This window comes from Humulus lupulus, chromosome 9 (assembly GCF_963169125.1).
Source record: "Humulus lupulus chromosome 9, drHumLupu1.1, whole genome shotgun sequence".
NCBI classification, from domain to species: Eukaryota; Viridiplantae; Streptophyta; class Magnoliopsida; order Rosales; family Cannabaceae; genus Humulus; species Humulus lupulus.
Window position 1 is genome coordinate 65,428,442 of NC_084801.1, and position 24,610 is coordinate 65,453,051.

Genomic DNA, 24,610 nt, shown 5'->3' on the forward strand with positions numbered 1-24,610 from the left:
TAATTTTAAACACCAATTACTTCTAAAAAGATCGGATTTTTCTTTACTTTTCAAAATTATAATTTCAAAGCATTTAGTGTAAATCCATCTAATGAAATAACAAATAAATCAATGAACATTATTTATAAGGCAAAACATAATATTTTTGTTCTAAGCATGGATGTGTACAATTTAATGACACATCTTACACAAAGAATATTATGTTTTTGCACTAATAAAGAACAAAGTGTAAATATGTGCTAACAATCCAAAATACATGATATTTAAGATGAAAGAAGGTATTTGAAGAAGAAAATTCCATAAACTTGTTGCACAAAATGGGAAATCAACATACAAAATAAACACTATCTAGGTACATATTGTTTCATCATCACCTTAATAATTTTAAAAAGATTAGAAACTCATAACTAGAATAGCAAATACAAACTAAAAATTACAAACATAAATAAGAAAATTTGGAGGATGAACCCCCAAATTTTTCCTCTAAAAATACATAAAAAATAACCAAAAAGAAGAAGAAAATGAAGAGAATAGGGAGGTTTGAAAGTGTAGAAACTTGTGTAGTGTGGTAACCTCCCTCTAAAATTGACACCCTAAATGGTCTTCAAAACTCCATATTTATAGCCAAAAGGAGGTATTAAAATAATCAATTTAAATTGATTAAATTAATTATAATATGGCAAATAGGGGTAAATTATAGGGTGTAATAATGATGTTTTGGGGTAAAATGTGTAGAAAATGGGGTAAAAATGTTGGCATTGTTGACAAAGGGGACAATGGTACATTTTTCTTTTGTGGATTAAGCCTCATGCCATACTCCCATAGTATCTTAAAACATTCTTCCAGGTCGGAAACATGGTTATCGGCAGTCTTTGACTTGACTAGCATGTCATCAACGTAAACTTCCATGTTTTTCTCGATCTGGCCTGCGAACATTCTGTTTACTAACCTTTGGTAGGTAGCTCCCGCGTTCTTCAGCCCGAACGACATGACCTTGTAACAATAAACGTTAGTCGGGGTCATGAAGCTGGTGTGTTCCTGGTTCGCCGGATTCATGGCGATCTGATTGTAGCTTGAATACGCGTCCATAAAGGACATGAGCTCGTGCCCCGCCGTGGCATCTACCAGCTGGTCAATCCTTGGTAGTGGAAAACAATCATTGGGGCAGGCTTTATTCAGGTTGGAGAAGTCTATGCAGGTCCGCCATTTTTCGTTGGGCTTCGGGACCAGCACGGGGTTGGCGACCCAAATTGGAAACTTGGCTTCACGGATAAAGCCGCATTTCTTGAGTCGGGCCACCTCTTCCTTCAAGGCTTCAGCCCGAGCTGTTCCTAGGCGTCTTTGCTTCTGGGATTTGGCGGAAATGCTTTTATCCAAATGAAGTGTATGCATGATGACACTCGGGCTGATTCCCACCATGTCCTCATGGGACCATGCAAACACGTCTAGGTTATCCCGCAGAAACTTAGTCAGCTCCGCCTTCCTCTTGCTACTGAGGTTTTTCCTGAGCTTGACCTTTCGTGATGGATTCTGCGGATCAATGTTCACTTCCTCGAGCTCCTCAATCACCTGGAGCTCGGATCTGTCCTCGCCTATCCGGGGGTCAATATCCTCACTTAAGACGACATTTTCCCCTTCGACGCTTTGAGGTTTTTCAATATCAGGATCAGCTAAGGGTTCCTGAGATTCCTCTTCACCATCTTGAATGGCCATTGCCAGCTGCCCGGGTTTAGATTTTCCCTTCATGGAATTGCTGTAGCATTCCCTGGCAGCGAGCTGATCGCCATGAACAGTGCATATTCCCGTGGAAGTAGGGAATTTCATCGCGAGGTGGCGGATGGAAGTGACGGCCTCAAACGCCATGAGCGTAGGTCGTCCCAAGATCGCGTTGTATGCAGCGGAGCAGTCAATGACCACGAACTCGAGGAGAGACTGTACGAGATCCTTCTCCTAGGGTGATCACCAGCTCGATCGTCCCTATTGCTGCTGATCCCTCTCCCGAAAAACCATACAACATCATGGAGGTCGCCTTTAGCTCGGCGACGGTCAAACCCATCTTCTCCAACGTGGATCGGAACAGGAGGTTCACCGAGCTCCCGTTGTCGATCAGCACCCTCCTCACCCTTTGATTGGCGAGCTCAACTACCACGACCAAAGGGTCATTGTGAGGGAACTGGACATGGCCCGCATTTTCCTCCGTAAAAATGATCGGTTGCCTCTCCAATCGCTGCTGCTTTGAGTGACGCTGCTCCGAGACAAACTCTACTCCGTTATGAGCCTTTAGTTCGTTCACATATCTCTTCTGGGCGCCTCTGCTCGTGCCGGCCATATGCGGACCTCCAGAGATGGTGGATATCTCTCCTCAAACCACGGGAGGAGGGACGTCCTGATCTACCCGAGGCCCGTGCTGACTGGCCGGGACTTCTGGAGCAAGTCGACTTGCTGTAACCCTGTTCCGTGCGTATTGAGCCAAGGGGCCGGCTCGGATGAGAGTCTCGATCTCATCTTTTAAATGCCTACAATCGTCGGTATTGTGGCCAACATCGTTATAAAAACGACAAAACTTGGAGGTGTCTCTCTTCCCCTTGTGGTGCTTTAATGGCTCCGGTCTCTTCCAGGGGACTCGAGTAGAGTTAGCTAGGAAGATATTCTCCCTAGATTGGGTGAGCTCTATATAAGTCGCGAAGACGGGCTTGACTTTGTCTACGGACTTATTCTTCTTTTGGCCGTGCTGACTGTTTTTGCCATTTCCCTTTCTTTTGCCTACACCGGGCTGGTTGTTCTGTGTGACGTTTTGGGTCGCTGCCACGACCTCCGTCCCCACTTCAGCGGGCTGTTCAGGGACCTGGATGGTTCCCGCAGTTGAGGCTTCGGCCTCCTCCAAGTTAATCCATTCTTGGGCCCTGTTAAGGAATTTGTTAACCGAGCTGACTCCCTTCCTTTGTATATTCTTCCAGAGATCTCCTCCAACGAGGATTCCAGTTCTCATGGCCATGAGCTTGGAGCTATCATCCGCGTCTCTAGCTTGAGCAGCAACGTTCGCAAATCTGCTCAGGTAGGCCTTCAGAGTCTCACCGGGCTTCTGCCTCACGTTAGCCAGGGAGTCGGCCTGAACACGGGCGGCCTGGGAGGCTCGGAATGCCCTTTTGAAATCTGCCGAGAAAGTCTTCCAGGAGTTGATTGACTGTCTTTTACTTTGCTTGAACCACTGCCTGGCAGGTCCAGTCAGTGTGGAAGGGAAGATTAAACATCTCAGCTCGGGGCTAATGTTGTGGGCCATCATTAGGGTGTTGAACATCCCTAGATGGTCTGATGGGTCTCCGTCCCCATTGAACTTTGACAGGTGCGGCATACGGAAATCAGATGGGTACGCCGTTGCTGCTATGCTGGGGGCGAAGAGTTCCATCTCGTCCCCTGAATCATATTCATCTTTTCCTTTTTCTGACAAGAGTTTCCTCATCAGCTCTTCCATCTGAACCAGGCGCTCGAGGGTTTGGTCCTGATGTCCGTGGTTATTCCGGGGCTGTTCAACAGCTCCGGACCCATTGCACATATTTGGTGGGTTATTGCCCCTCCTATCTTGAGATAGGTTGTTTGGGGCATTCCCTCCGTTACGTACTTCGGACAGGGCCCCCCCTGAGCGAGCGTGGCTATCTCCTCCTGCTGGTTCCCTCCTATGAGAGTTAAGGCGATCTCGCAGGTCGCCCCCCTGGGTGGTTTGATGACATTGTGCTGAACTCAAACGCTGACGCAGGTCTCCCCCAGAGAGATCACTCCGGCGACTGCCGGTCCAGTGGCTCCTGCTAGATAGGCTTGGAGTCCGCCTTTGATGGTGAGGATCTAGGCTTTCCCTCGGCGCCCTGCTACGACGGGAAGGTCCGGCTGATGGCGGGTTTCTCCTACTACTCCCATAGGCTGGGATATCTCGGACGGGCCGAGGAGGAGATGGATATCTGATTGGAGACGGAGGATGCCTGACTGGAGAGGCGATCCTAGTTCCGTCGGGACGTATCAAATTTGGTGGGGGCCTTTCGGCCCTGCCAACCTGCTGGTCCTGCGCCTGGCGATCTGGACGAGGTGCAGGACGGTTGTTGGGGACGGGCTGATGCTGCGAGCCCTCCCCGGATCTCCTTCGGGAATTTCCTCGAGCTCCCCTTGGCGCTCTCGAGGATGGCTGGGAGCTAGGAGTTGACGTTCTGACCGAACGGATGTATTGCTGTTGCCTAGCTTCAGGCATTTCTTCGAAGTTTGCCTCTCGGTGGTGTGACGAAGGAGTGGAGTTGGCTGTCGGAAGTCTATCCGAGCGGCTATGCCTGGACCAGTTACCCCGGCGAGACTTAGGAGCCTCGCCTTGCCTCTCTCCGACGTTAGCGTCGGTTGTGAGAGGGGGTAGTCGGGCCAGCACATCCTTGATCTGCTGGTTAGCTATCGCTAGCTGGCTCCTCAACTAAGCGTTCTCCATCTCCATCGCCGTGTAATAACACGGGTTTGGATTAGGTGGCCGGGGCGCCGAACTTCCAGTGTCATCTTGGCCCGCCGGCTGCTTTCCTGGCCGCTGCTGGGCTTCAGGAACTTGTTCACCAGGGGTGACAGTATGATGAGCCTCCTGCCCATCATGTTGCTCTGTCTCGTTACCGTGCCTGGATCGAGTAGTCACCATAGTTAGATGTTTGCGACAACACTAACCAAACTTGCTCTCAATGAAAGCACCAAACTGTTGACGCGGTTCTTCGCCAACAGATAATTAAGAAAAGAAGAGAAAGTGATCAGTGCTAATGTTGAACCGAAACAGATATATGATCTTAGAAATGAAAGGGTGACCCAAGACACGTTTTTTTAAGTGGTTCAAAGGTTAAAATCCTTCTACTCCACTAGTCAGTATTTTTGCTATATACTGGATATTTGATTACATAGTATTTCTTACAAGAGATAATCCAACCCTTATCAACTCCCAGAGTCTCCATATTTATAGGAGAAGGCACCTGGGAGTCGGTAAGAAGGTCATCCCGTGACCTTCTTACCTATCGTATCAACTTTGTGACATTCATGATTAATTCCTAAACCTGACACATAAGTGTGGTCAAATCAATAGGTAAGGAGATAATGGGTCTGTTTCCCTCTCGACGATGAAGCTTATCCCCCACCGTCTCAGTTGTGGGTGTCTGAATACGCACGTTCCTGCTGCGTGTCCGAGAAGTCAGGGGCATATCACACACGTGATGTCTGATATATGCACGTTTACCTTGCGTGTGTTGACTTTACCAAGGGTCATAGCCTCCAGATCCAGCTCGTACCACGATCTGGATACCTAACTCGACCTTCGGCCTTCAGAGTCCGGACTCAGTTCTTAGGCAAGTTTGGCGAACCCTTGGGTTACCTCGAGCTAAGTAGGTACGACCTTATGATGCAGCTCCGGTTCCGGGGATGTCCACGAGATAATCATGATTAGGCCGCAGCTCAACTCGCTAATCAGCCCGTGGGAAAATCAGGGCGTACAAACGACATTAGTAGGACCAAAATGAGAGACTTATAAAGATAATATATTTTTCAAACGGAGTATGAGTTATTGCATTAAAAATCAAATTTCCCTTCCAAAATCCATTAAATATTCCCTTCCTCCCTCGTTCTCTCTATATACTGAAAATACAGCGAATGCGTGTACTTGTGTTTTGTTTTGTGATGATATATAAATTGAATTACAAAAGGAAGGAAAGAAAAGTCAAAAAACAAACATACACATATTCAATAAAAAATAAAGCACGATTTTTATAAATTCACTTGTCATTGTCAAATTGTCTACAGTGCATATCTTAAACAGTTGCTGCTTATGAGGTTTCATAGCCCATTGAGTTATTGAAACCATCTATGATCCGTTTTATCATCTTTCTGCTTAGTTTAATTCTCTGAAAAAAAGAACTACCAAAGAAAAATTAAAAATAAAGCAACATTTTTGGCCAAATAGCTCAAACCGTTACTATGAAGGCCAGCAATTTTTTGCTGTTCATCATTTTTGCAATGAGTCACTTTGGGTTGCTCATGCGTTTTACTCAGGCAAAGCTGCCCCAACAAGAAGGTCAGTAATAATTTTGTGTTTAGATTGGTTTATATTCTTTGTTTTGGTGCTTGCGGGGTGGAGTGTGAAAGAAAGAAAGTGAAAGCTTTGAACTTGGGTCATGGGTGGCCTGTTCAGACCGAGAAACACCAATGAGTTGATATGAATCAGTAATTTTTTTCCTCCTTGGATTTTCACAAATGGAAAAATTGTTTTGTGTATTATACTTTGGTTTTCAAAACTGAGATGGGTTTATTTCAGAAATTTAACAAAGTTAGTTTACTACTTTGAGGGGTTTTAATTATCTTTTTTCAGTAACCAGTTAACTCTGGAGTTATTTTGTGCTTTGTGGTTTTGCCTCCCCTTAGTTTTGTTCTGTCTGTTATCTTGCTAAAATTGGCCAGTGCTCTCTTATGGAGCTTGGAGAGAGAAAATTAGACTAGAGCAACTTGTAAAGTCCTAATTTCAATCATACTAGGAGTAACTCTTATCTGAAAAAGGAAAAGCAAATGAAAAACTAAAGCTATAATGGATATTTTTTAAAGGGGTTCCTGGATGCACTTCTTCACGAACCTTATTGGTTAAACTGCTCCAAGTGGTTCCCTCTGGTCTCTTATATTTTTGGTGTTTACTTTGGCAATGACCAAACTTTTTTCTCTTAACAAGCTATGTATATCTACGTGAGTACGGTTTTTAGGACCTTTGTAACCTCTAATATGAATTTGTACCTACTCTTTAACAAATAGCGAGCAACATGTTTATTAGTTTTGTTCACTCACATGGGTAGATAGTAAACTGGTTAATCTTTTAAAATGTTATATTTACTTATTATTGTAATTATCGTTATGCACAGTTGATGCTCTTGAAGAAATAGCAAGTACAATGGGTGCAAAGTATTGGAAGTTTATTAATGATGATTCTTGTCAAATTGAAATGGTTGGTGTTGCGGAAAACCGACCAACGGGAGCTGAGAGTAGCATTTCTTGTAATTGCACCTCGGCGATAAACACTTGTCACGTCGTAAGCATGTATCACTCCTTCATTGTCAAATAAGTCGTATTTACAATGATACATACTATACAACAGAGGTGTTATGAATGTCATTTATATCACTAAGTTTACTGCATAGACATTGGCCGGTAAGCAATGAATTACAAGGGCGTTCCTTTAGATTGATTCTACATAGCTTCCTGCCTAGTGAGCTCTAGAACAGGTGTAATAGTAAATGCTTTTATTTCTCGGCTAGCTGCCAATTTTGCATTTGAGGTATGAGTTTGGAAATTTACACCTAGTAAAATTGAGTTTGATGGCAGTTTTGATTTTAATTTTGATTTGTCATACGTAAGGTGCATTTAGTGATAAACATGGTTGGGAAAATAGAATGAAGTTGATTAGCCATTCTGTAGTTAGGCTGGAACTGAAGAGATCGTAATTGTAAATAAAGACCATCTACAAATTATTTCAGATCAACTTCTGTTCTGTTATTGTTATAATTGTTTATGTTCAACAGTTACTATTTTTCATAATACTGAAACCATTAATATCCCATTTTTGATAGAGAACTGAAGCGTCTTAATCTTCCTGGCGTGCTTCCACCTCAACTGGTTAAACTTCCTTTCCTTGAGAAAATGTAAGAGCATTTGAAATGTTTTAGTTTAATATTTGATCTCTTCTCTTCTGTCCTTTATTTTACCTCCTTTTCTGCTTCCTCTGTTACCAGTGATTTTGCATATAACTACTTGAGTGGTACAATACCACCAGAATGGGCTTCACTACGTTTAACTAACATGTAAGCTGCTTCATCATTTTCTGCTGTCAAGTTTTGATTCAAATGTATCTGTAGTGCATTAACTGGAATAAACCATTCAGCTCTCTTCTTGTTAACCGCTTATCGGGGAAGATTCCTAAGGAGTTGGGAAATATTACTAGTCTCACGTATCTGTAAGTTTTAAACTTTGGACTGTTGTTTTTATTTGGAAAGCATAGTCAAGTTATGAAAAATGAAGTAGGTTTATGTGTTTCAAAAGTTCCAATTTTCCATCTACTCAGAACCACTTTTCATTTTCCTATTGAGAAAAATTTCCCACATGGTATAATAGTATGACTATGACATGTTCTTTTAATATATTTTTTTTGTTTTTTGTTTTTCTTTAATAAATGATCAGGTGTCTGGAAGCAAACCAATTCTTTGGCAGTCTTCCTCCTGAACTTGGGAACCTGATCAACCTTCAAACTTTGTATTGTGTTTCGCCCCTCATTTTTTATTCTCAAATGTTTGTTTTAGCTATCAGTGTATTATGAAGAATGCCATAGATATATCTCACACGCTTTCTTTTTATAATTGCAGGATGCTTTCCTCAAATAATTTGACTGGAACCCTACCAATGACATTTACTAAGCTGGGAAATTTAACAGATTTGTTAGTAGTTATTATGTATATGATTTCCTTTATGGTCAGTATACTTGTCTCACTTGTGCATTTTGTTATTGAATGCAGTAGGATAAATGATAATAACTTAAATGGACGCATTCCGGTTCTCATACAGAATTGGAAACAACTTCAAAGATTGTAAGATTTTAGTTTTTTCCCTACATTTTCCAAGTGCTAAAATCTATTTAGATGATCCATATTTATACTTCATTTCTAATAGTTATTCTCACATTTATTTGAATTATTGAAGAGAATTGCATGCGAGTGGATTTGAGGGGCCCATCCCATCACAGATATCCCTTTTGGTTGAATTAACTGAGCTGTGAGTAAAACACTTTGCTAATTTCTTTCATGAGCTTTTTGCATTTGTTCATTAGTTTTCAAAATGACTGTTCTTTAGGCATTTACTTTGCTCATAGCATAGTTTGTCTTTTATGTGTAGGAGAATTAGCGACATAAGTGGGCCTGAGCAGAACTTTCCTACGTTGAATGGCACAACAGGCTTAGTTAGATTGTATGTTCAGTATTTCATTTAATCTATGTCATGAACAGTGTTTTGTTATACACATTTAATGATGGTTTATGTAACGCCATTTAGTTATATATTTCAGAGTCTTGAGAAACTGCAACATATCAGGGAAGATCCCTTCATACATCTGGACAAGGAAGAGTTTGGAACTACTGTAAGTAGAGCATCTTCATGTCCATAAAGCTTTTCTTTGCTTGATTACCTTGTATAAAATGATTCAAAAGGTCCTGTAAATGGAATGATTTGGATGATGATGTTAAGAAGAAAACTGTTTGTTGAAATAGTACTAGCCAATGTACTCCTTAATGATTTTTAATTTAATTATAGTAGTTAAGCAGCTTTATTGAAATGATGGAAAAGACAAATGTTAAACCGTAGAAGTTCGCACCAGGTTTGAAAACTGTTGCTTATTTAATGTGAAAGTTCTGGGGCTTATTTAAGCAACTGTTAGGAGAGATGTAACAAAATTTATATGAGCTTTCCAAGGATGACTATGAGATGTACATTTGCTGTTAATTTAAAGTGATTGCAAATAAATATGTAATACGAAACTAACATTCATGAACTCTGTGTACAGCCTTAAACTAATTGGATTTTAAGAGCATCTTGTATATGTTGATGTTACTACATAATGTTCTTTTTTTTTTTTGATCAAAAGAAAACTTTTATTGATCAACAACCAATTACAAAACCCAGAGGTTGGAAACAAAAAACCACCTCAGCAAACTCACAACTTACAACAAACTAACAAATTTCAGCATTTGTTTTTCTTTGGGAGAACATTTACAACCAATTAAATTCAGAATTCTAGCTTTAATTGAAAAACGGATCAGTTGATCAATCTTGTGCACTGGTATACAACTTTTCTCAAGCCAACACTTGTTTCTATTCATCCAAATGAGATACACAGAAGCTGCACAAGCTGCAAGGGTCACCTTCGAAAACTAGTTAGTCCGAGGCATTGACAGCCATAGAATCCAGTTCTGGTACTGATCTGGCCAAGCAATTCCTCTCAGCCTTTCTTGGACTGAATGAAGCACTTTCCTGGAGAAAATACACTCAAAAAACAGATGAGAACTACTTTCCTCTGCTTGATAATAAACTGGGCAGTTCAAGGAAGAAAGAGGAACATGACAGTAAATTAGCCAATCTCTAGTAAGCAATTTCTGGTTCACTGCAAGCCAAAGGATAAATTGATGTTTATGGGTCGAGAGTCTACACCAAACAGCCTTATCATAGTGCACCAAGGAGCTAGGAAAGACCATTGAGTAAAGTCTGCCTAGCTGAAGCTTTCCATTCCTCACAGCAGCCTCCAAATCAGATTTGGACACAATGTGACAGAATTTAACAATTTTCCTCTAATACCAACTGGTATCATGTTTTAAAAGATAATCCCAAATAGAAGCTCCTTTTAGATAAACACAATTGACCCATTTAACCCAAAGCATAGCCTTCTTGGAAGAAACAGCCCAAATGAATTTAGCCAACATTAATTTGTTCCAAGAAGCACTTTCTCTGAAACCCAAACCACCACAGCATTTCGGTCTACAGACCTGCTCCCAAGAGACCCTGTGAAATTTACTTTTATTATTCTTCTCACCCCAAAGAAACTTTCTACAAAGACAGTCTATCGCTTTGACCACTTTCTGAGGTAACAGAAAGATGTTCATCCAATAAGAGCGAATCCCCAACAGAACAGAGTTAATTAGTTGGATCCGACCAGCATAGGATAGGTGGCGATTAGCCCAACCAGACAGCCGAGTTCTCATTTTATCAAGAATAATTTCACAGTCAATGGCTCTCCATTTAGTAGGCCTCAAAGGAACACCTAAGTAGCTCAAGGGGAACTGCCCTTCAGACAGATTAGAATCCTGAAGCAGAGACTTTTTTTTCCAGCAGTAAGACCACCTACATAGATTTTAGACTTGCTTTGATTAATAGACAGCCCTGATGCCTTTGTGAAATCTGTGAACACTTGCTGAATTATTTTGATTGAGCTCGGGATAGCTTTGCAAAATAAAAGGAGATCATCAGCGAAACATAGACTGACCAGATTTAAGGACTTACATAAGGGGTGAAATCTGAACTCTTTTTCCCTTGAAGCCTTTAACAACAAGCGAGTAAAATAATCCATTACCATGACAAACAATAAAAGCGATATTGGGTCTCCTTGTCTAAGACCTCTAGCTCCTTGAAATTGACCTTGAATGCTTCCATTCATCACTAAGGAATAGGAAGTACCCCTAAGGCAGACCATGATCCATCTAATAAACCTCTTCGGAAAGCAAAAAGCATTTAGAAGATTCTCAAAAAAATCCCAGTCAATTGAGTCATAAGCCTTGCTTATATCAATCTTCATAAGACATCTAGGGGAACTATTCTTCCTATTATAATCTTTAAGCAAGTCTTGAAGAATAAGCACATTATGGGTTAGAAATCGATTTTTAACAAAGGCCCCCTGATTCTGATTTATCAACAAAGGCATAACAAGATTAAGCCTATTGCACAACATTTTAGATTTACATTTATATATAGTATTGCAACAAGCAATAGGCCGAAAATCAGAGGCATTCACTGGTTGGTTCACTTTCGGGATTAAAGTTAATAGAGTATTATTTAAAGAATGAGGAATACTAGATGTCTCAAAGAATTCAAGAACAGCCAAAGCAACTTCCTTACCAATATCCTTCCATAAAACTTTAAAAAAGCCTGCCCCATACCCATCCAGACCCGGGCTTTTGAGAGAATGGATACTAAACATCGCAGCTTTAACCTCCTTAACAGTGAAAGGCTTTATCAAACTCAGCTGAGCATCACTGCTCAAGACCGAGCCAAAACTTATAGCTTGAACATCAATAATCCCTGTAGCATGGTTGGTTGTACCCAAAAAACTTTTAAAGTGATGCAGAAAATGAGCTGTTACTTTATCATAATCATCCACAATTTGTCCCTCAGCAGTAACATAAGTGACAATCCTGTTAGCTAACTTCCTTTTCCTTAAACTAGCATGAAAAAAGGAAGAGTTGTCATCCCCAAACCTCAACCAATCATTTTTACTTTTTTGGTAAAGAAAGCTAGCATACACTTTCTCTTGTCTTTTAAACTCAATAAAAGCATCACGATCCTCTTTACATAGCAGCATATTAGATGGGTCTGCAAAGCATTTAGCATGAGCTTGTTGATATAAATTTTTACTCCTCTCATAGCTACAAGCTACATCCCCCATTACCTTCCAATTAAACTTTTTCAATATATGTTTCAGCCGGGAGAGTTTCCAGCAGCTTTGATCCAAACTTCTATCCTTGAACCTTAAAGATTGCCTCCAGCCAGATAAAACTATTATTCTAAACTGAGGGTGAGTGATCCACATATTATAAAATCGAAAAGGTTGCACCCTAACCCTTAGAGCAGGCATATGTTTTATCAGAATTAAAGAATGGTCTGAACCAATTTCCCATTGAGAACAAGCCGAGACTGAGGGGAACTGCTCCAGCCAAGCATCATTAACAAAAACTCTATCCAACTTGGAAAAGATGCGAGACCCTCCTTCTTGATTATTAGACCAGGTGTAAAATGGACCTATAATCTTCATTTCTTCAACTAAACCAAGATCATACCATTGCCTAGCATCCTCCATTTCTTTCACAGTGATTGGCCTGCCCCCCAATCTATCTTTCGGAGTAAAAACAGCATTAAAATCCCCAAGAATCATCCAAGCTTTACTAGGCCAAATCAAATGGGATAAATCATCCCATAAGGTTCTCCTAGTCTCCAAACTATTAGAGCCATAAACAAAAGTAAGACAGAAATCTGCTTTATTAGAAAGCCTCACTTAACAGTGTAAGAACTGATCACTCTCTTGTATCACAGCAAGCTGCACCAACTTAGATTTCCAAATCACTAGAATTCGACCCTCCACAGACTCACTACTGTAAAAATTCCAACCAAAAAAGGTAGAACTCATAACTTCTTTTATTTTAGCTCCCTTGATTTTTGTTTCAAGAAGAGCCACAATCCCAACTCTATTCATCCTACAAACTTCCATAACCATCTTCTGTTTATTCAACTTATTCAGCCCTCTAACATTCCAACTCATTATGTTGTTGCTATCCATAATTATTGGACGTAGAAGGCCTTGTGTTTGCTGGTTTCTGACAGTCCTGCAGGACATTAAATTGGTTAATATCCTGTTTAACTGATATCTGGGTTCCCTGCCTCTTGACTCTTGACGTTTTTGGAGAAATCCATTGAGCTTCTACTTGATTAGGAGAAGTCTGAGCAGTAGCTAACTGAGTAGAGTTTTCTTGATTAATGACAGCAGTAGTAGCGGGACTAGCAATTGTTATAGACTCAGGAATTTTTTCACGTGGTTGAATTGTCGTCTTCGCCTCAGGTCGTCCTGTATTGCCATTCCCAGAATTCCCTTCCGCTTGGTTCAGCTCCTTCTGCTTCCAGACAGATTCAGAGACAAATTTACAAGAAGAGACAGAGTGTCCCAATTTCTTGCAATTAGTACACTTTGTTGTCCCAATTTCTTTTTATTCCTGTTCAGTTCTTTTCTTTTGCTGAGCATGGAAAGGTACTAGTAGATATAGTTTCTGTAATTATATAATTTCATTTCCTAAAGAAAAATCACTACCTCAAACATGCCAAGTGACTTATCTGTGATAACCAATTTCAATTATAAAAGTAAATGCCCATATCTTGGAATTCTGGTATTTTATTTATTTTTGTTCTGGGGAGGAATTTCTGTATTTAAGAATGGAGAGTTTCATATCATGTTTGTGAATCTGTGTCATTGGCAGGGATTTGAGTTTTAACAATTTAGAAGGGGAAATTTCAGAGACAATGATGATGAAGCATATAAGATTCATGTAAGTCTTGTTATGAGCTCAGTCTTCATTCAATTATGGATTAGAAACAATGCACTGTTATTTAAATTTCAAGAGAGGTATGCTGGATTTACAGTCTTGTATTTATTTTTTCATCTAACTTTGATTTCGTACATTGACAAATTCGATGTTGCCTTCTGTTAGCTTTTTAACTGGAAATCAACTAAGTGGAAATGTAACAAAAGATTTCTTGAAGGATGGAACTAGCGTGTATGTTTCTAATCTGTAATGCTATTATTGTTTATATCTTTAGAAATATTTGAAATAAAACCTTGATGTGCTACTATTTGTACCAAACTTCTCCTTTACCATGGTTGGAATTGCTGGTGCAATTATGTCAATAAGCACTGTCATTGACCTTCCTTTATCTTATACACTGTTGGTGTTTATTTCACTTACATGTATTATCATCGATGACTTTCTCATCTACTTTTTCCTTCTTTTCATGGAAACTGCTTATTTCTTTTCCTAGACCATCCTCTTCCTATAACATAAGTCCATCATTCGTGCTTCAGATATGGCACTATATTCATTCTAGTTGGAGTGTTTCTGGATGTCGGTCTTCTTGTCAAATACCTTTTCTTTTTACTGCTGATCTCATTTCTTTTTCTATTCCATTATTTCTTATTTTTTTTCCTACTCTTTTGGGGGAAGGTGGAGGGTTAGTGGGATAATATGTATCTGCTGAAATAGTTCTTTTTCTTTCATCAATATGATGGTATACCTTTAATCTTTTTATAGTGTGGAGAAACTTTAGACATTTTTCTGACCTGTATTCTGAATTAGATGCTTTTTTTCTACAATTAATATATATACACACACACACATTTTGGTTATCCTATATGACTAATAACATTTAATATTTTACAGAGATCTTTCATACAATAACTTCACGTGGCAAGGACCTGATGAATATACTTGTCTGGAAAGCAGGTCAGATTTCTATTCCATAATCTTTTTTTGGTGCTGTTTGCAGTTGCATGTGGATTTTGAATTAATTGTTTTGTTTTTTGTTTTTCCCTTTAATTTAGGAATCTAAACCTGAATCTGTTCCGAAGCTCTTCCTCTTGGAACACCTCGTGAGATGCTCTTTCTCTCAACTTTTGTGGGATGCCATCATTTGTTGTATTGTTTTTCGAGTTTAGACTCAGGATTCTACGGTTACAGTATATATTTATAAAAGCTTGGTGTGTATTGCCTTTCCTAATAGATGTTTTTTCCACTCTATCTCAGAAGAGGCCTTCCCTGCTTGAAGGATTCTAACTGTCGACGATGTAAGGATATACTATATTAACTTAGAATATATATATATATATATATATATGACTTATATTTGAATTAGGATTCTGGGATGATTACTCATTTTTTTATTAAATACATTAAATACGCCCTAACATATTTAACAGAAACTCTGAAATAATCATATTCTTTAACTGTGTCAACTTTTTGAGATATAATGTTATCAATGTATCTATATAATGTTCCTGGTATTTGCATTTTTAGTCCTTTTTGACTTAAAGACATTAAATGTTTATCTGAGTTAAGTTCTATTCATTTTATTATGCTAAATGACCATTATTATAGAGATATTACACAATATTGCTTTCCCATAATGTGTGATCTCACCATATCTTTATGGCAGATTCAACTTGTTGGCATGTTAATAGTGGTGGAAAGGATGTTAATGTCAAGAACAATAACAATAACAAAGAACTTTTATACGAGGGAGATGGAGATGTGGAAGGTGGCACTGCAAAATTATTTTTAAATGAAAAGAATGACTGGGGATTTAGTAGTACTGGAGACTTCCTGGATGATAATGATTTCCAAAATAAATTTTATGTTGCAAATCTGCCGTCATCAAATATGTCTGAGCTATATAAATCAGCCCGCATAGCGCCAATTTCACTCACTTATTTTCATCATTGCTTGGAAAATGGGAACTACACAGTGAATCTCCATTTTGCGGAGATACAGTTTACAAATGGACAAACATATGAAAGTCTTGGGAGGCGTATTTTTGACATCTATGTTCAGGTAAATAGAAAAATATGGAATTATGATTTGTCAGAGTTTAAATTATATGTTAAACATGAAGATCTTGTTGCAGGAAAAGTTAATGTTGAAAGATTTCAATATTGTACATGAGGCAGGGGGTGCACAGAAGCCGAGAGTGATACCTTTAAATAGTGTTAGTGTGACAGATAATGTGTTGGAGATTCGATTTTATTTTGCTGGAAAAGGGACAACAAGGATTCCTGAAAGATCAGTATACGGGCCTTTGATATCTGCTATATCTGTCGTTTCTAGTGAGTCATTCTTATGTGCTATATTGAATATGTAATATACAAAGATCCTACTAATATAGTCTGGCCCACGGGTTTAAATATCCGAAATATAATTTTGTTCTCGATTGGCCAACAGTTGGTTCTACTTTGTAGTTTGAAATTATAATGCTCAGATGGGAAGGAATTACATATTTTAAGCTTGGTCTCTTCAGATGATTGAGTTATATATCTATGCAGATAGTATTAAATAAAAAACAATTGTTGCAGATACATATTGTAGTAGCTTTTCTCAGGTCCAAACACTTAATCTTTGTCATCTGGTCCTATTTATGAGATCTTATTTGATAACTGACATGGTAAAGATTGGGGGTAGGGTACAAGATGATTTGTTTTAGGCACTTGGCTTTGTGAACTAATAAGACACCATTTTACAATTTACATCTTCGTGAAAAGTTCTTGCTGCTTGTCAAAGTAAACTTTTTTTATTTTGATTCCTTTCTTGTATTCCTCAAAATATTGTAGGAGGTTGACTTGTTTAGTTACTTTTCTTTGGCAGATTCTAAGCACTGTTCCAATGGTGGAAACAATGAAACAACTTCTATCATTGTTGGGGTTGTTATAGGAGCATTATGCCTGATCTTTATTGTACTAGGGATCCTTTGCTGGAAAGGCTATTTCAAAGGAAGAAGTAAGGGAAATAAAGGTGCGATCCATTAAAAATTTTAGTGTCATTTTTGTCATATTTGGGTCTTCAACAATTGAATGCATTGCTTTATTAAACGAAATGGGGGAGAACTGCAAGCTGATAATTTATTTTTTGTACATAAAACAATAATTTTGGACATGTCGTAACTCATAAGTCATAGTCTCTCTTCTCCAACAAGTGTGGCACTTAAAGAATTGAAGCACAAAGGTCACAAGTGTGAAACTTTTGTGTGTGGCTAAAAAAGGACTTAAGAGTGTGATCCCATAACCTCTTTAATTTGACAAAATCAATGTTGAAAAGATTAGGTCCATATGTAGATATTTTTCTGGCTACAAACGATTTGGACTTAGGAAAAGTCTGGTTTTAAAGCGGGCTGCCATAGATGTCAGATCTAATGGAAGGTGTAGTACACTAGTTTTTCAGAGTTGGTACTAGTTTGTTAAATACAGTACCAGCTGAGACTGCCTTGCTGCCCGGAGACAATGGTTTGTTACTTGTTAGAAGAATATTATCGGTTGTTGGTTCTTTGAAGTCTCCTTTGGTGACAAAAGGAAGGAAAAAATTGTCATTCAGTAGTCTGCAATGTGCAAGGTGAACCATATACACCAGTGGGGTTCTAGTGGCCCTCTTGAGAGCATATGATTGCACCTTTAGGTTGATGAGACATTATGCAGATATTGTTTTGCTGCACATACTGTCTTTAATAAAAAAGCTAGAAATTACTATAAATTATAACAAGACCCTTAGTTTATGGTTTCATCTGTGCCACCTTGCAGATCTTAAAGGACTGGAAATGCAGACAGGAATTTTTACCTTGAAACAAATAAAGGCTGCCACCAGCGACTTTGACTATGCCAATAAGATTGGAGAGGGTGGTTTTGGACCTGTGTACAAGGTATTTTCGCAAATATATCTTCTTTTTCTTTGTCTATTAATTTCAGATGTACAATCTGACTATGGGTTGGAGCACAGGGACAATTACCAGATGGAACTGCTATTGCCGTTAAGCAGCTTTCATCTAGATCAAGGCAGGGCAATCGTGAATTCTTAAATGAGATAGGCATGATCTCTTGTCTGCAGCATCCAAATCTTGTGAAACTCCATGGATGTTGTATTGAAGCCGATCAGTTGATGTTGGTTTATGAGTACATGGAAAATAATAGCCTTGCACGTGCATTATTTGGTGAGCCTTGACGATGAAAAGTTTCTGAAATTATCAAGACATTTAATATTCATGTCCTACATTGAGACATGTGAACTAGATTTGAGATATGTTTACTGTGGCATGTCTTATGTCTAGTCTTTTGGAAATTGTGTATTCTCCCTTAATCTTATATTATTTATTGGATAACATGCAGATTCAAGATTTCAGATTCCATTGAACTGGTCAACAAGGCATAAAATTTGTATTGGGATAGCGAGGGGTCTAGCTTTTCTTCATGAAGAATCTAGACTAAAAATTGTCCACAGAGACATCAAAGCTACCAATGTGCTGCTAGATGGGGACTTAAATCCAAAGATATCTGATTTTGGATTGGCTCGGCTTGATGAAGAGGAAAAGACTCACATCAGCACCAAAATTGCCGGGACTATGTTAGTTGACATTTATTTTTAATTCTTCTATTTTTTATCAAAAGAAAAATCCTTATTTTCCATATCTCAATGCTTTAAAGTTATGGACTATTTGGCTGAGACATCCATTCTTTAGTTATGGACTATTGGAATTATGATTTGCAGTGGATATATGGCACCAGAATATGCGTTATGGGGTCATCTCACCTACAAAGCAGATGTTTACAGTTTTGGAGTTGTGGTCTTGGAAATTGTTAGCGGGGAGAACAATAATAACTATATCCCAAGCAATGATTACGTTTGTCTTTTAGATTGGGTTCTCCACAATCCCTGCTCTATCTTTCTTATTTCGTCTATATTTTTGCCTTTTTATTTCATTTTCTTTGGTTAAGCAACATCTGATTGTTAGTTGTCATTGTTGTTTTTGAATGAGTTGGCCCATTTGTTTCTGAATGATAAAGAACATATCTACTTCATTTCATACTCAAACAAATACTTGTGCTGCAGGCCTGTCATTTACAACAGAGTGGAAACCTTATGGAGTTGGTGGATGAGAAATTAGGCTTTGAGGTAGACAAAAAGCAAGCCGAAACTACGATTAGAGTAGCTCTCCTGTGCACTCATGCAGCTGCTTCACTTCGGCCTACAATGTCTGAAGTGGTGAACATGCTTCAAGAACGAATGACAGTTCCTGAAGTGGTCTCAGAGCCAAGCAACTATGGTAGTGATTTAAGATTCAAGGCTATTAGAGACCTCCATAAGCACAGGAAAGATGAAAGTTCCAGTGTAAGCCATACCAAGAGTTTGACCACAGTTATGTTCCACTCGTCCTCATCAGATGACAATGGTCCCTCTGGATTAACCCCACAATCTATGGTGCCATGATGGTGTTGAGCATTCTTTATTTTTGTACAATTTTTCACTTGTGAACCTATAAGCAGTTGTAGGGTAAGAGAAGAATTGTTCTCTTTTACTTCATCCTTGAAATTTTAGTGGGTGCTTTTTTTCCCCTGTAAATAATGGAGTACTCCTCTTCAAACTATGGATCCAGTTAGTTTTGTTTAAGATGTATTTTCCAACGTTACAATGTACATACATATTTTTAATGGATTCCCAGTGAAACTCCTCTTATGTGAGTGCAATAATGATGTTAAGAAAATGCTATAAGCTAACAAAAATGGTAAAAGATTGTAATTCCCGTGTCTTTTCATTGATTGAATTACATATTTATACAATAGGTACATACGTATTCTAAGGCTACAAAATAAGAAAGTTATTGACTAATTGCAACGTAATATATGCTAACTTAATTACAACGTATATATGCTAACTTAATATAGAAGTTTACAAAAGAGATACCAGAATAATTTACATCTTCTATCACACCCCCGCAATCAAAGAGGGAGGTTGTCGTACGGTGAGACTGTCCCTAAAATCTTGAAATAACACTAAAGAAAGTCCTTTTGTGAAAATATCTGCAATCTGATAGCTCAAGGGGACATGTAAGACACGTACTAGTCCACGAGCAACTTTTTTGCGAACAAAATGAATATCCATTTCTATGTGTTTAGTGCGTTGATGCTGAATTGGATTACCAGAAAGGTATATCGAACTAACATTATTTCAGTAAACCAATGTAGCCTTATGGATAGGAAATTGTAGCTCCAGAAGAAGATTACGCAACCAACATGACTCAGAAACCACATTGGCAACGCCTGAGTATTCAGCTTCAGCACTGGAGAGAGGTAATGTGGCTTGGTGTTTAGAGGACCAGGAAAGTAAGTTATCACCAAGAAACACATAGTAACCAGAAGTGGACTGCCTGGTATCTGGACACCCATCCCAATCTGCATCTGTATATTGAATCAGAGATGATATCGAAGAAGGATATAGATGCAGTCCATGATGAAGTGTTCCTTTAATGTAGCGTAGGATGCGCTTGAGAGCATGCATATGTTCATCCATTGGATTATGCATAAATAGGCAGATTTGTTGCACCGCATAAGAAATGCCAGGTCTCGTGAATGTGAGATATTGAAGAGCTCCTGCAAGGCTGTGGTAGTGAGAGGGATCCTCATATGGAGTGTTAGTTTTAGCACTGAGTTTTGGTTTAGTATCAACCGGAGTAGGACAAGAATTACATGAGGACATGTCAACACGCTCAATAATTTCTTCTGCATACTTTTTCTGAGACAAAAATAGACCACCTGCATGTCGAGTGACTGCTATACCCAAGAAGTAACTCATTGGACCCAAATCTTTTATAGAAAATTCAGAGTTGAGAAGTGTCATGATAGACTTGCGAAGAGTACTAGAAGAAGCAGTGGGGATGATATCATCCACATATAGAAGTATGTAAGCCATAGTTGTACCATTCCGATAGAGGAAAGGAGAGTTGTCAGACTTGCTTTGAGAGAACCCAATAGAAGAAATGTAGTTGGCAAATCATTTGTACTAGGCACTAGGAGCTTGCTTGAGCCCGTATAACGATTTCCGCAGAAGACATACACTATTAGGATGATCTGGATCCTTAAACCCCAATGGTTGATACATGTACACTGTTTCTTTTAGCTCACCATGTAAGAAATCATTCTTGACATCCAACTGATGAATGGGCCAAGCTTTAGAGAGAGCAAGACTGAGCACAGTTTGTATGGTTGCTGGTTTGACTATCGGGCTAAAAGTCTCTCCACAATCCACACCAACTTGTTGACTTGCACCATCACCTACAAGGTGGGATTTATGCCTCTCAAAAGAACCATAAGATTTTTCTTTATGTCTAAAAATCCACATAGACTAAACAACATTAACATCAGGTGGACGGGGAACCAAATCCCACGTCTTATTTTTAATAAGAGAAGTATATCCATCATCCAAAGCTATTTTCCAATTCGGGTCTTTGAGTGCAAACACTGGGTTACGAGGTAGAGGTGATTTTTTGACATGAGTGAGAAGGCCATGAGTGAGAAGGCTAAAGGATTGGAGTCTGGCACTAGGTTGGTAGTGTCGGATTGGGCTGCATAATTGGGGGTTGGGTACGTGGCAGTAGGCAGAGAGATGGGAGATCTTGGTAAGCTGGGCTGCAAAGAACTGGGCCCTGGAAAGCTGGGCCTTGGTGAGTTGGGCTGAGATGTTTGTGCCTTGGGCATATTTTGAGCAGTAGCTTTATTTTGAAAATGATTAATTAGGAAAGGTGAAATACCATTATCAAGGAAATCATAAGTTGTGGAAGTTGAAGTGTGCAATTGTGAGAAGGGAAATTGGGTTTCGTCAAATAAAACGTGGCGACAAATGATAATTTTATTTGATGATAAATCATAGCATTTGTAACCACGATGATTAGACGGATACCTAAAAAGACACATGGTGTGGAACGAGGTTGAAGCTTATTTATCATAATGGAAGGGAAGAGAGGATACCATAAGCAATCGAAAATTCATAAATGAGAGTACGATTGGTCTTTTTGGTATAAAATTTGTAGTGGCGATTGATAGGTGAGTGTTTTACTTGGTAATATGTTAAGAAGATATGTTGCCATTTGCAATGCATGGTGCCAAAACGATGGAGGTAATGAAGCATGAGCTAACAAAGTTCGAATAATGTTATTAATCGAATGAATCTTTTTTTCGGCTTTTCCATTTTGAGATGAGGTATGAGGACAAGAAAAACGAAAAGAAATACCATTTGCTTCATAAAGACTCATAACTGGACCATTATCATATTCTCTACCATTGTCACATTGGATATTTTTGAGTTCCCATTCGAATTGAGTTTTGATGTAGGCTCTAAATTTAAGAAAGGTGGAAAAGACTTAAGATTTTTTGGAGATGGGAAAAGTCCATAAATTTTTTGAAAAGTCATCCAAATAGAGTACATAATATTTGTGTCCCAAAGAACTCAAAATAGGAGATGTCCACAAATCATTATGCAAAATATCAAAAGGCAAATAAGTAGAGTTATGAGAATCAACAAAAGGCAATTTAACATGTTTACCAAGCAGACAAGAATGACAAAAACTCAAATTTGTTCGCCTAAGGGAGTCTAAAACAGGTGCTCCCGGGTGACCTAAACGGTCATGCCAAATAGATGGAGATAAAGCTGTAAATGTGGATGGAGAAATGACTTGATTTGTGGTGGTGGTTATAGGATATAGCTCGCCTTGACTATCACATCTCATTAGTGTCATCCCTGACTAAAAATCCTTCAGAGAAAACTCAAAAGGATCAAATTCAACAGAAACTTGGTTATCTGTAGTAAACTTTCTTACCGAAACTATGTTTTTAATCAAATTAGGGGCATGAAGGACATTTTTTAGTACAAAAGAAGGGGGATGGAGAGGGGAAGGGGGGAGGGGAAAGTAAATTGGCACTACCAAAACCACGAATAGGAATAGAATGTCTTTTCCAACAATTATACCATGTTTTTTGCTCAAATTTAAATAAGACGAGAGATTACCTTGTGCGGATGTCATATGAGACGTTGCCCCTGTGTCCATAAACCACGATGGATTTGGTTGAGAAATGCTAATAGTGTACAATGCCGCTTCAATGTCAATTGGGCTAGGAGAAGTCGTTACATTGAAAGATGATTGTTGTGGCCTTGGACCAAGAAGGCCAGCGCTGCTGAGGCTTGAGAGAAAAATTGGGACCTGACCCAATTGTAGGAAGGGTATGGGCATGGAGGAACAACCCAAGGAGCCCACTGTTGCATCCAAGGATGTGGCTGGCACTCCATCTGATGTCGACGCCCACTGCCAGAGGTCTGCCCGCCACCAGAACCACTGTCGTCGTCCTTGCCTGAGGTTCGCCCACCCTCGCCGGAGTTCCGACCACCTCTGCTGGAATGTTTATTGGGAGTTTGTTTATTTTTACCCTTGTTTCCACGGTTATTATTGTTATTCCGATTATTAGTATGATTACTATGAGAAGAATTATTGTAATCATTATCAGAATTAACAAGAAGGGCAGCTGGAACAGATTCTTGTTTTGCTCGCTCCAAAATGGTTGTTTACTCAAAAGCGAGTTTGGAACAAGCCGTAGCAAACCTAGGGAGGGTTTTCTTGTTTTGCATCACAGTGAAAAAATTAGAATATTGTTCTGTCAAACCTTCTAGAATTTTTAAAACCATACCTTGATCATTGACGAGAGCCCTGACATTGGCTAGTTGATCGGCAAGACTTTTGAGAAGATTGCAATACGCATTTGTTGTCGAAAAATCAGCAAGACTTGTGTTGGTGAATTCCTTATTAAGAAACAAGGCCCTTGAGTTTTTATTATCATGAAAAAGATCTACAACACTTTGCCAAGCATGTTCAGCCGAGTCATCTAGGAATGGAGGTGAGGATGTTGGATGAGACCATGGCATAAATCCATTGCAAGACCGCCTCATCGAGCCGTTTCCAGAGAGGAAGATCATTTGCTTTGGCCTTGTCATACATTGCTTTCTCCTATGCATCCGTAGGTGGGATGAGGTGTTCAATCACGTCACGAACCCTCGCTTGAACCTTGAATAATGCCTCCTATGAATGGTGTTGTCACGATTCCAGGTCCAATGTGATGGGGAAGAGAGTTTTCACATTGTGATAGCCAAACCAGGATGAAATTTGGGAGTTTCGGCCATGGTGGACTACAAAGCAGAGAGAAGGGAGAAGGAGAATGACGGGCAAGGAGGTTGTGGAAGCGAGAGAAAAACTAATCTCGTGATACCATAAAAGATTGTAATTCCCATGCCATTTTCATTGATTGAATTACATATTTATACAATAGGTACATACATAATCTAAGGCTACAAAATTCGAACGTTATTGATTAATTGCAACGTAATATATGATAACTTAATTAGAACGTATACATGCTAACTAACTTAATATAGAAGATTACAAAAGAGATACCAGAATAATTTACATATTCTATCAAATGGTTTAAAATTGAGATACGAATACTCATGCCAGTTTGAAGAAAGATTTTTCAAGCTAAATTAGGATTATAATGGATTACCCAAAGATTTGTTATGATTTGATGGTCCCATTTGGAAAAACTTGATATTTTTTTTATGAAAAGTTGGTTTTAAAGTGTGGAAATTAATTAAACAAGATTTTTTTATGAATAAATTAAGATAATAAAATTATTTTAATTTAAAAA

General features: G+C 38.9%; 3 protein-coding genes across 7 annotated transcripts; 1 reads left to right on the top strand and 2 right to left on the bottom strand.

Annotated features, from left to right (window-relative positions):
- Positions 1–5,764: 5,764 nt before the first annotated feature.
- Positions 5,765–19,597, top strand: LOC133801201 (probable LRR receptor-like serine/threonine-protein kinase RFK1). 5 transcript variants are annotated; one of them, XM_062239372.1, is made up of 24 exons: positions 5,772–6,073; positions 6,906–7,080; positions 7,611–7,682; positions 7,773–7,841; positions 7,922–7,993; positions 8,218–8,289; positions 8,400–8,471; positions 8,550–8,621; positions 8,734–8,805; positions 8,926–8,997; positions 9,095–9,166; positions 13,818–13,886; positions 14,049–14,114; positions 14,775–14,837; positions 14,936–14,983; positions 15,138–15,178; positions 15,547–15,941; positions 16,015–16,213; positions 16,749–16,895; positions 17,675–17,793; positions 17,871–18,081; positions 18,257–18,491; positions 18,636–18,786; positions 18,978–19,597. In XM_062239372.1, the coding sequence occupies exons 1-24, from the start codon at positions 5,977–5,979 to the stop codon at positions 19,353–19,355; spliced, it is 3,039 nt and encodes a 1,012-aa protein (XP_062095356.1). In that variant the 5' UTR covers positions 5,772–5,976; the 3' UTR covers positions 19,356–19,597. The 5 variants fall into 5 exon arrangements, with proteins under 5 accessions (XP_062095357.1, XP_062095354.1, XP_062095355.1 ...); XM_062239370.1 differs by having other exon boundaries at positions 5,770–6,073; positions 8,400–8,621; XM_062239373.1 differs by lacking the exon at positions 18,636–18,786 and having other exon boundaries at positions 5,765–6,073; positions 8,400–8,621; positions 18,978–19,232.
- Positions 19,598–20,093: 496 nt separating this feature from the next.
- On the bottom strand, positions 20,094–20,834 carry LOC133799773 (uncharacterized mitochondrial protein AtMg00810-like). Its single transcript, XM_062237772.1, has one exon. The coding sequence runs from the start codon at positions 20,832–20,834 to the stop codon at positions 20,094–20,096; it is 741 nt and encodes a 246-aa protein (XP_062093756.1).
- Positions 20,835–20,924: 90 nt separating this feature from the next.
- On the bottom strand, positions 20,925–23,903 carry LOC133799774 (uncharacterized). Its single transcript, XM_062237773.1, has 3 exons — positions 23,515–23,903; positions 23,119–23,388; positions 20,925–21,249 (listed from the first exon to the last, which is right to left on the bottom strand). Exons 1-3 carry the CDS (start codon positions 23,901–23,903, stop codon positions 20,925–20,927), a joined length of 984 nt encoding a protein of 327 aa, XP_062093757.1.
- Positions 23,904–24,610: the final 707 nt, after the last annotated feature.